We start from the raw sequence: 12893 nt of genomic DNA, 5'->3' as shown, positions 1-12893 counted from the left end.
AAATTTTGAATGCGAGTCAACAAACGCGATGACATGGCCTTTCACCCGTCACCCATCTGGAAAGGGTTAATTCTATAAATTTCGAACATGACTTGTGGACACCAATTTGAGAAATGCCAGACAAGGCAGAAGGGAGCTAGTAAGTAATAATACAAAAAAACATTCAGTGCTCTATAATTATTATAATTTAATGGCTTTCTAACTAGGCTATAAGTGCATTGAAATAATTCCCTTACTTTTTTTGACATTAATTCAGTGATGGCAACTTTGAATCTTTAGGCTGAATAATTCAAAAGTTATGAGAATTAGCTAGCATTATACATAAATTGGTAAATTAAAATCTCTTTCTATTGGTTATAAATAATGTAATGCCAAACATCAGAGAGAATTATTGAATTGGCATGTGAGTTTTCTTTTCTGGTTTATATCTTTAAATCAAGATGATTGGAGATTATAAAATTAGATTGTCTCGGCAATATCTATCCTATATGTTTGTGCTAAAGCTCAGAAGCTCAAGTAAAGGTGGAAAAAATGTTTAAATGGGTAGGTTGGAATGAGCAAGTGTCACATGATATATAGAAGTGGAGATTGAGAATTTATTTAGATATTTCCTTTTATGATTAAAAATTTCATTTATTAATTATTTTTGATATCAAGTTTATTGGCATAAATTGTTAATAAAGTTGTTTACTTAAATTTTGAGTGTAACTCTAAAATGTTGTGCCATGCATTTTAACCCTCACTTGCATAAATAGGGTTAATGTATCCATAATGCATGTACTTATTCTTGGCATTCATGACTTGCATTGTGTCTGATTTTTAGGTCGTTGATAATGTGAGATGGGTAATTAATGTTTTAATAGCATACAAGTATAAAGAAAAAGATTTATTGCTAAATAAAAAAGCTATGTAGTAGGGCCGGCTACTGAACTTGAAAAAAGGAAAACCAAACAAGATAGAGATGGAAGTGGACATATTACTTGATCAGCTAATGATCACCTAGCAGATTAAGCTGTTTCAACTTTACATGGAGGATAAAATCCATACATTACTGGCTTCCCCAATTAGTTTATCAAAAGTTTGGTGTTTGATATAGAATCTAAGATTTCATCATACCTTTCCTTTAGCTGTTTCTATTTGTTTTGCGAGTAAGGAAGCCAGCAGTGTAGGGATTTTATTCTCCATGTAAAATTGAGACACTTAATCTGCTATGTGATCATTAGCTGATCTAGTGATATGTACATTTCCATCCTTATCTTGTTTAGTTCCTTTTTTCAAGTTAAGTAGCCAGCCCTGCATAGCTTTTATATTTAGCAATATATTTTTTTCTTATACTTGTTTGTTTACTTTTTTTATAAGATGGTTATAAAGTATATTCTAAATAATAATAAAATAGGTATTCAGAGATTGTGAAGACTGCTTTGCTTTATCAAATGATGATAGAATTATAGTTACTGCTAGAACTAGGTTGGAGCTAGGCCTATTGAAGAAAGATGATTATGAACAAAAATAAGAAATCTCAGTTCTGGCTATTCACCAGTTTTTGACTTTGGGATGCTTTGGATAGCTGAAAAGCTGCATATACACTGAAGATAGAAAGTTTATGCCAGGTAGCTCTTCATATAACTAGCTAGCTTCTGATAACCTGTAGAGAAGAAGATCCAGATAACTTTTGTCTTGGTTCAATACGGCATCCATGCCATCCCTACATAGAAAGTACTAACGAACTCTCCAATACTGGTCGCTGCAATGTTAACATGGCAAGAATGAACTTTTAATGAAATGCATATAAAATACATTGGGCATTATTGCATATCATCTATAAACAAAATATTACTTTTTTTAATGTGGTCCAACCACAAACAAGACTTGCTGAACTACTTCCTATACTTTTGGGGTTGAGAAGTGCACGTTTAATAGACCAGTTAAAAAAATTTGTAGTTTATTGCCCTTAGATTTGAAAAAAAATGGAAATGGAGGATGATTTTTTTTTATTTATTTATTTTTTTCCTGATTTCCAATTACACTGTTACGTGGAAAAAAATTGAAGGATATCACTGACATCCCATTAGGTCAAAAAAGGGAAATTAGTTGTCTTGGGGTGTTGGTGATTTCAAGTAATGTCTGGCAGATATTAACTGCCAAGTTATTTTGCTTGACTTTAGCTATAAACTATTTTGTATTAGGATTAAAGGAAGAACTAGCAGCTAATAATAAAAATAAATGTCATTTTCAAATTACAAATCTCAAAGGGTAATATCAAAAACTTGTTCACTGTACAATCACTTAGAATTGTGCAGCCATTTTTGAATTATCTAAAAAGGCAGCCATAGAAGTAGCTTGTTGAAACCTGCTGTACCTTATAGAGGATATTACATAGAAGGTTACAAAATATATGTTAGGGCTGAGTAGTTTTATTTGAATAAATAGTTTGTAATATATATATATATATAATTAATACTAAGTATTTCTTTGTTGAAGTAAATTGCAAAGAGTGATAGTTTTCTGTACAACATACTAAAACTTTAATGTTAATAGTTAATATTTGGCAGTTTGTATCAAACTTCCATTTTTGACAGCACAAGACTCAGAAGACAGAGAATTACTGTCAGCTTTATTACATCAACCTTTGTCAATTGGGCAAAACCTTCCTTTTGTGTCAAGCTACAACCATGATTCCTCCATCCAGCAATCTCTGAGTTTGCCACCAGGTGGCAGTGGACTAACTCCTAGACAGTCTCCTCTTACAACAGAGTGTCATGGTCGAATCCCATCACCCTTAAGTATTTATTCCTTTTGTGTAAATTTTTTATTAAATTTTAAACATGGAAACACTTGTATTTTGGTGTGGTTTAGGATAATAAACTAGCCAATTTTCAGGATATGTATATTGTAACTAAAAATCTGCCAAGGAGTTATTTCAGGATCCTAGCATCTTCAGGCTCAGAATAATTAATCTGTTATGAACTGCACTTTAGAAGTGGTTTTTGTTATTTTTGATTATGTTTGTAGTAACTGTTGACTATATGAAATGGGCTTCTTTTGAATCTTTTGTTTGATATCATAATAGTAATGCTCATGACCTGTATAGAATTATTCTCTTTGTAATGTTGTTTTTATGAGATTATAGTCTTTAATTTAAATCCTTATTTTTTATTACACGTAGTTGTAGTTGACAGCTTATTATAATTAAATTGTTTTCAAAACTTATTTTGTTGATTTTCAGTATTTGGACAGCAACCTCCAGTACTAAGCCATGCTCCATCTCCTATACATCCAACCCAACTGTCCAGAACATCTAACACCCTGCAGGTGGAGGTAAGAGCTGCTAGAAGAGGTTACTTAAGTTAATATTTTCAAATTTATGATTAAATTATATGGTGTTATGCATTAAGAATTGGGATGAGATATGTGAATTTTTTCATTTTAATTGATCTACACTTTGTAGAATGTAAATTAAGTAAGGAATTTATAGGAATTTAGGTGTTTATTGTTCAATTTGAAGTATTGGGGAGGGGGAACAAATAAATTTAGAAATCCACTTAACACTTGTTTATTGGTAAACTTGGTCTGGTACTTCTATGGTCTATACTAGTTCAACACTGGTTAAACCTGTGTTTTTCCTTGTACTTCTATACAATCCAGATTCAGAATCTAGTTTTTATGTTATACAGCTTTATTTTCTTCCTTATGCTTCGAGAAACCTCCTCCTAGATATTTCTGTAGGTACCCAATATCTTGTTGAGATAATACTTTGACAGGAGGAGAGATGGCAATGGTGGTTAATTACGAAGAGTGAGATTTACATGTATATATATAATTTCATGCCAAGAGCATGAATGTGCAGAGTTACTGGGCATCTTCAAATAGGTCTGTCCCCAGGATTATTACTTTTTTTTAAATATTTATTCTATTTTATTAAAGCTAAATGGTGCATTTTGAAGGATTAAAGGGATGCATAATGAAAACTAGAAAGTATAATATGCTTTTATGAAGGCCTAAGTATAAAAAATATAATACCATAAATCTTCCACAATAATAATTTCATGTTCCAAAGGAATCTTCAAAGGTGAATTGTTTAGAATTTTTTTTTTTTTCCACGTGAAAATACATGTAACTATACTATGAGCAATCATTGATGGTTACTGACAAATTGTCCTCTGTAGTAAAGTAACTTGTATTATTTGAAGGAATATTCTAAAAAATTTCTTATGAAGTTCCTATTGCAAATTTAGTGGTTAATTTTTCCCTTCCAACATTAAGAACCTTTTAAGTTTAATTAATATTATACAAACCTTTACATTTGGTCACTCATAGTAACTTACCTGCTGACTATTTGATTTCATAGATACTGATAAATGCTGTTAAAAATCAAATTTAGATCATTTATTGTTGACATGCTTGTTAACTGTTTGATTTTCAGACAAATCCTGTAATACCTCGTATTCCTTCACCACAGGAGCTTGCAGCTCACACACAGTCTATCTTGCAGAATGCTCTAATTAAGCATAAGCTTGCAGAACAGCAGGAAAAATACAGGAAGCGACAGGAAGCATTAAGGTTAAAATTTTCACTTTTCTGAAAAATTTGGTGGGAAATCAATCAGAGTTGCAAGTTTGGTGCCATCTGGTTACTTATCACACAATAGAAATAATAATGAAGGGAACGAAAGGTAATGGAAAATTAATTACAAAAATCAAATTTGGAAATTATAAAAGCTATATTCAACATATAGATAATTTGTCAGAGCTTTGAAAGCTTTATGAACAGTAAACAAAGACTGTTATAAAATCTTTACACTTTATTAACTAATCCTTCATATTACACTGATGCTGTTGGATTCTGTTGAGTATAACTTACCAAGAATTAGGACAAACACATTTTATATAAATATGATTAGTTTATATTTGGCTAATTAGAGTTAGTTCTACAATTGTTGATTTTTATCAATACTGACCAAAATATTCATGCCTATTATAATTTGTGTAAAGAAATCATTTTAGCCTTGAAATTTAATCACTTGGAAAAACAATGTAAATACATTATGATAAAAAGTGCATAACTAGAGTTTACCATTTGATTATACAATCTGGCATAACTGCCTCTGTGGTTTTAAGTAAAATGGGTAGATTATCACAATAATTAACCATATGTAATGATGCGAAATATGTTTTTTTTACTTGAAAATGATTTTATTTTTATAGTGTCATTGGAAGTTTATATAAAATTACTACTGCATACATTTTATCTGCTTAAATATTGATGGAACAAAAACTGAAGGAGAGATGTTTTTTTTTTCAGTGATGTTTTAGCAATTACTGTGTGAATAATTATTTTAAAGCCAGGAAAAAAAAATTGTTTACTCCTTTAGGACCCATTCACCAAGTATCCATGTCTCTGTAAACAGTTCTTCACCATCTAAAGTAAGTTATTTTTATTTTATAAGACGTATATAATTTCAAACATTACAGGACTAATACACAAATGTGTGTGTCTTTGTATATCTGAAGTTACAGCTTCAAGTAGTAATTTTAATTACTTGTAGATACATTGTTTTAGATTAATGCAGGTTACCGCTTATACATTTTTTGATTGACTTTTTAATATTACCATCTTTAATATAATTTTTATATTTACTGCTTTTGTATTTATGAACAATGTTATTTGACAAAGGAATTGAAAGTGAACATATAATTGGTCATGTAATCAGTCTTTATTTTGTGGACATTATTCTGTCATTTATATTATGTTTTTATTGGACCAATTCCTAGAATTGAGTAGAGATGGTATAAAACTCAACAATAGCAATAGTAGTAAAAACCATATATGAAAGCCATTTGAGGAAACCTTTGAATAAAATTATTTTCTTGTCAAGTGCATCATGTGTTTAGTGAATATAATGATTTTCCATTTAACTAACATCAGTGTACAAGGTGAATACAGTGATGTTTTAGTTACCTGTTTATATATATATATATATATAATCAGTTAATAATTTGATTTGTGTCAATTGTGGCATTCATATGCTTAGGGAATAACTGGATTTTACTTGTTATCAGTGTACTTTCATTAAATCACATTAGCTATTGAGTTAGTAAACTTTTTAGAGAATGATAAAATTTTCACTGTCTAGTGTTTGAGCCCCACAATGGCTGCTTTCACTCCAACTTCTGTGATAAGAAAGATGCACACAGACAAGTCGGACAGAGGAATTGGAAAACTGGACACTATTAGTGCTGTTAGTGGGCTGCAGAGTTTAACAGGTTTGAAACACAGTTTTTGTATTATTGTTATATTACTAATGTAATATATTGTAGATTGGATGTAAGTTTTTTAGAATAGCAACACTGACATTTAAAAAAAAAATTACCATTGTGAGAGCTTTTTAATGTTGTAAGTAATATATGAATTAATCACAAGTATGAGTAAATAAAATACATAAGCTAACTTTTAGCAGATGATGTTTGGTCTATCCTAGGCATTTCTTAATGCTACCAGTGACCCTATATAGTTCTTAGTAGAAATAAGTCCTATTCATATGGATAGTGATGGATAAATTGTATAATATTTTTTATTTCTTGTTAGTAAGTTGAATTTTTCAAATATTTTGTTTTTACAGTTAAGCTATCAGATAAGAAAGCTTTGATAACACTTTTCTATTTATTAACTTCACTTTTTACTACTTTTATGGCTGTAGCTGTTCTTGCCCTTTCTGATATGATTGTATAACTTTATTATGTTCTTTGGTCATTACTGTACTTGCTCATTACTGAATTAGCAAATGTTGCAGAACAGGCTTCAGTTATAATATTTTGTTGTTAATGTGAAAACTGAATGCAGTCTCATCCCCTTCATTTTATTTTTTTCATTGCTTTCACCCATTAAAGTTTTCTTCTACTTTCTTACATCATAACTTTTATACACCCCCCCCCCCCACATTGATAAATTATCTTACCATTTTCTTCTCTCTGAGAAATTTTGCTTCTAGTTGTACATTTTCTTAGTCTTGCATATCTTCTTCTCTACCACAGATTTGCTTCTGAAAAGTTATGCCTTTCTTCATAAATTTTCACAGTTTTCTTCTAATAATACCCTATTTTATAATTTTATCTTTATTCTCATGTAGTTAAATGTGATGTGTAAACTGTGTGTGTATCAAATCTTTACTTTCATGTAGTTAGTTCAACTCTTCATACCTTAATAGGTGCAGTCTGCCTCATGGGTAAAGTTTCTCCATTAAATAAAAAAATATATAGAAAACAAACTTGTAGTAATTTTTTAAAATTTCATATTTGGATTTCAGCATGATTCCAAACAAAGTCATTAGTGTTTGTGACTTTACTGAATTTTTTCTAACCATAATATGGTATTCATAACCCTTAGGAGCAAAGCCATAATACTTTTGAACAAAGTAGCACTTCTTTTGTCCTTGTAACTTCAGTACAAGCAAGTGTAGTTTTAACAATTTTTAACAAGTCGCTGTTTCTTAACCTCTAATATCATGGTATGATGTAATTGCTCATATCTCAGCTTAGATAAGTCATAGACTACTGGAATAAGTACATCATGAAAGCCCTCTTTTTTTTCCCATTTTGAACTGTAAAAGCCAGTAAGACTTCCAGCTCAGTGGAAATTTATGTAGAGATCTAAATAAAGACATAAAAGCTTAGCTTGATGATATTTTGGGAAAAAAAGTGTTTTTAAATAATTTCCACTACAATTGCAGTTATTTTTTTAAAGCATGCAAAAAGTTTGCTTTATCATTTTTAAGTATGATAGTTAAATGTTTTCGTGGAATAAGAAGGGGTTGGCTTAGTTAACTCATTTTTCACTTGACTGTATCATATTTTGTTTCACTGACAAGACTAAAAAACTTTTCAAAATGAGTAAGGAAACTTGGCATCAGAATGCATCTTACTATTCAAATAAATTTTTATTTTATCTAAATTTCAAAAAGAAATTAAAAAATTCTTAATCTTCTTGTATTGCCAGGTCACATGCAAATTCTCAGTTCTCTCTCTCTTTAGTCTGTATAACTTTATTATAGCTTCTACAGTGTCTAACTAATATAAACACAAGCTGTAAGTAATGACAAGGTCAAATGTACAATTATTTACATGTTTATATTCATTAGAAAGAGCCATTTTTTCTATCTTGAGCTTGAAAATGTCCTTTGAATTTAATGGCAATAGACTAGTTGAGAGGAAGTGATTGGGGTATGTATAATCGAAGTTTTGCTCATAGCAGTAATGGAATGCTTTTACTGTATTTGTAGGGTAGTTAGAAAGTCAGTTATGTGATAATAGTTTTGAGATGTTGTGTTCTAAGATGCATATTCTAGAGGCATATTTGAAAAAGTACGAAATTAAATGTAAAATATTCTATAAAATTCTTCAATTTTGTTTGGTTACAGAGCTATCGATTAGAAAATCAGATCCTTCCTACCACACCCACTAGTCACATCCTCTTTTTCACAATTCGTTGATAGTTCTCTCTTACGTTTCAATTTGTATTACCTATAACCAATAGAAAGTCATGGTTTTCATCTATCAAATGATGTATTGTGTAACGTTGTGTTCTGAACAGAATATTGCCAATTTCACTCACAGTACAAGATTTCTTCCCATGGGCAAGTTAATGACTAGCTTGGATGAATTTGTAATGTCTCTTGTCACATAGTTAGAAAGCCAGGATAATTTTGAGAGGTAAGTGAATTTATCTACTTTTTGCATGTTATTTGTCTATATTCTTTGGTGCATTATTTAATTAAATAAAAATTAAGTGCATTACTATCTATAGTATGAAAAATTAGGGTTAACTCTCTTTGAAAACCCGAGAGCAAGAAAAAAGAAGATTAGGCAACTACTTTATTTCTTGTTTTTCATATTTATTCTTTATCTATTATTAAAGAAGTAACTAAAATCTAAACATATGGATCTTTTCAAGTTATTTAAGACTTGATCAGGTAAAATAAGTAATAATAATAATATAATTAAACTGGTTCAATAGGCACTCACGTGAGCTGCATGTTCCCCGAGTGATACAACTTATAATGGTGCAGATGGTAGTTAGACACGGTTCAAAGGGCAATAGAACAATAACATTTAATAAAAATAGATGTATACTGTTACGAACATAGAGCTACTTAGGATTTTGTTTTTGGTGGTTATGAGCTTGGTCAAATTGACAGATCCCGTTTTGAGATAGGGTAGAGAAAATAACAGGTAAACTATAAAGTTTTACTAAAAAAAACGTTTGAAATGCATTTAGGAGGTTTTAGGGATTACAAAGAAAATCTGAGATGAGGGAAAGTATTTTTAATTTTAACATGAAGATTACTTTTGCACATGAATTATTCATGGACAAATCTTTATTTTATTTTATTAAAAATACTTCACTAAAAATATTATTTTTTGTATGTGAAAGACTTATAATATGAACTCAAAGACTGCCAAATTTTGTGAAGATAAACACACACTATATTGAAAGTTAGAAGTATTAAATCTATAAAGACTTCAATCGAGTACAAAGAGGTTACGTGGTCAGTCAAATTGACAGAGCTCGTGTTGAGAGAGTTAACTAAAGGATGGGACAAGTATTTGGTATATAAACAAAGTGTACTCTACCATATTCTTCCTCTTCCAGCATCACAGAGTATAAAACTAGGTTAAATGTTTTTCAATGGCAACCCCTGCATTGCTATTATCACCAGTACATCTATGCAGTTGTCTATGAATCTCACCCTTCCTGTACACTTGGTGCAACTTTGAATATTTAAACCTCTTGCAATTCACTTTATCTATTGACAAGACTAGGATAATATTAGCCAATATAGCAAAATCAAGGAGAAAAGTGATGATGCCAATCATCACCTATGTTGTGATAACCGACCAACCAACAAGTCTGAAGAACAAGCTGAAGAAGTAACATAGATCTATTGTTATTCAATTCAAGATTTCTACACATGACTTACCAAATGATAGTTTTAGCTAAATGTACACAAGCTAAAAGTAAAATGGGTAATTTTTATTTAGTTTCTGTTACAAAATCCCTGGAAAAAGAATACCATGTTTTAGGGTTGAGAAAATGCATGAAATGCACATTTGTTTTTCATATAATGTAATCCATGGTCTATGTACTTTCCTATACTTGTTTAAATAAAGGATGGGACAAGTATTTGGTATACAGTTATATAAACATAAGTGTACTCTACCATATTCTTCCAGCATCACAGAGTATGAAACTAGGTCAAGACTTGTCAACAACTAATCAACCTTCAATGGGACCCTTTCCTTCCCACGTGCTAACTATGGATAGGTTCGTCAGGCCAGATGTTAATTCAACTGAAAATACAATTGGCCAGATTCCCAGAGCTCTACATGGACAAGGGGCATCTCGAATACAGGGCAGTGGTCAGCCCTTTACCAGTCATGGTCGACCCATTGTGAAAGCTGCTGGAGGATACAACGTGAGTGGGGATCGGTACTCAAGGCCTGGAAGTAAATTTGGAAATGCACCAAACAAACCTTTCCCAATTGGTACTTACCAAAGTAAGTTTCTTACTTGTATTCATAGAACTATGCTGTAAAGTATATCAAAATATGGGATATGGGTAGCACTTTTAAGAGCAATGACAGTGGGGTTGTATTGGAAGTATGGCACATAAATATTATACTTACATCTTTTCAGCAATAAATATTGTTTGTACAACACTCAGAATGTACAACTAGTCAGTGGTATTTTTTCCTTAAATAAATATATGTACTTTGAATGTCTTATTAATTCCAGTAGAAAATTGATTAAATTATATACTATATGGTTATGGTTTTGTTTCATTAAAATTTTTATTCTTACAAACAACTGGTTATTTTCACTTTATTCTATGCTATGTTGATATATAGTTTACTTTCTTTTTTTGGCTATTTTTTATTATTGAACTGTATATTTAAATTAATATTATAAAGTGCAGCATAATAGGATAACATAAAACAAAATGTTATTAAATGACCTTAGTAAATTTTCTGACATTAAAATTCAGCAAAACCAATCTATATTAAACATTAGAGTAGATTAAAAGTTGAATTGAGAAAAATTTGCTGATTATTTTAGATTCTCAAGACTTGGTCTCAAAAGTTACAGAACAGCATCGTTTTCAACATCCTCACAATTTTGTTAACGTTAATCGACCACCACCTGGCCACTTCAGTTCAATTTCTCGTCCTCAAGGCCCAGTAATTGGAAGTAATCCAAATACACCAACTCTTGCAAGACCAGGGAATCTTAGTACTTCCTTTTCACAACATTTTGACTCGGGCAACCTCAACCCTTCTGCACCTAGAGGTAAATGTAACATAAAAAACAATCTGTCCTGGTACAATTAATTAAATTCTCCAAAGTGTTCTCAGCTTTTCTAGAATCAATTTTATTATGAGGTAGACATTAATCTAATAGTGTGTATTGTTAAAAGCACTCTTGGAGAAAGTGTTATAATTTAAACACTTGCCCAAATATATAAATCTTTAAGCTGTATTGTTAATGATACTTTAGGTGTTAACTGTTGTGAGATGTTTTACATTTATGGTATCTTGTTTTAATAAATTTGGCTGATTAATATTCATTTATATTTCCATCTTCCATTTATATTTATGAACTATAATAAAAGTAAATGCTTTTAAGTTATTCCTAAGTTTTAGTAAGGTGAATTTCTCTGTTTTGCACTCACTTTAAAAATGGAAATATTATACAGTTGTATTAGAACTGTAATGTACTTGCTTAGTTTCAGTTCCACCAAATACAATCAATCAACTAGCTCAGCTGTTAGCCCAACATCAACAGCAACAAATCCTATCCCGAAGTAGAGCAGTGCCAAACCAACTGGCTCTACAACAGCTCCTGCTTACTGCACACCATCAGTCAGCAGCATCTCAGGGTCAGTCTGTTAACCAGGGGAACTTGCATACTAAAGGAGATGGTAGGGGAGGTAGGTATTTAGTACTCCTCATCTTTATAGATAGTTGAGCTGGCAAACCACATATAATTTAAACGTATCTATCCAGGCTTTGTCATTTTGACCAACCTTGTAACTAGAAAACTATACAAAACTTTGAATTTAGTAAGTGTATCTTCACAAAATTTGGCAAGCTATTAGTAATAATTAAAAGTCTATTGTACACAAAATATTATAATTTTTAATGATGATTTGTTTCTGAATTTATGAAGCCTTTGGTGAGTCAGTTCAAGTGCAAGGTGATTATCATGTCAAGAATAAAAATACTTTTTGTCATCTTACAGTTTTCATATTTCACTTACATAACCCCTAGAATATCTTAAATGAATATTTTACATTTTATCAATTATTTTCTCTACTTAGCACTAATTGGTTAAATCATCAACATACAGTGATATGAAATTTGAAAAATTATGAAATGAAATTGACAATACCTTTTTTCTCTTCTGTAAATGAATTATTTGTTGCCGTACTTTTAGAATTTTCACATTTATTTTAAATTTATAGTTCTCTTGGCTGACAATGTTTTTCTTCATGTCTGAAGAGCAATACATCATATTTGCATACACTTATATATGTGCCCCCTGCAACTTTGGACTGGTGCACTCATCAGTCCCTACTTTTTTTCTCTCCAAGTCTGTTGACAAGAAAAACTAATTTAAATGGTTTTCTAACTAAGCTCTTTAACCCTTTTGCGAGGGGCTCGGTATAAAATACAGTAGTTCATACACACATTTCCACACATTAAGTATTTATACTATAAATTTTAATGCTGTATATGTATCTTCACAAAATTTGGTAAACTTTTAGCAATGATTCCAAGTTATTTATCCACAAAAAATCATTTTTTTAATGAAGTATCTCAAATATTATTTGTATAATCTCT

The 12893-nt window shown here is 30.7% G+C and overlaps 1 protein-coding gene across 2 annotated transcripts in view; it reads left to right on the top strand.

The window, feature by feature from the left end:
• Positions 1–12042, top strand: part of LOC106460374 (eukaryotic translation initiation factor 4E transporter-like) — a 74748-nt gene extending 62706 nt beyond the window's left edge. Inside the window, exons 13-20 of one of the 2 annotated variants that reach the window (XM_022387079.1) lie at positions 2580–2783; positions 3227–3318; positions 4460–4560; positions 5372–5423; positions 6134–6263; positions 10227–10550; positions 11110–11340; positions 11777–12042. In XM_022387079.1, coding sequence (XP_022242787.1) covers positions 2580–2783; positions 3227–3318; positions 4460–4560; positions 5372–5423; positions 6134–6263; positions 10227–10550; positions 11110–11340; positions 11777–12018 — 1376 coding nt within the window. In that variant the 3' untranslated portion in view covers positions 12019–12042. Of the gene's footprint in view, positions 1–2579; positions 2784–3226; positions 3319–4423; positions 4561–5371; positions 5424–6133; positions 6264–10226; positions 10551–11109; positions 11341–11776 lie in introns of both variants that reach the window. The other variant, XM_022387078.1, reaches the window with a different exon arrangement.
• The last annotated feature ends 851 nt before the right edge of the window (positions 12043–12893 follow it).

This window comes from Limulus polyphemus, unplaced genomic scaffold, assembly GCF_000517525.1.
Source record: "Limulus polyphemus unplaced genomic scaffold, Limulus_polyphemus-2.1.2 Scaffold761, whole genome shotgun sequence".
Lineage (NCBI taxonomy): Eukaryota > Metazoa > Arthropoda > Merostomata > Xiphosura > Limulidae > Limulus > Limulus polyphemus.
Note: the sequence above shows the minus strand (reverse complement) of the source record. Positions and strands in the feature narration are given on the sequence as shown.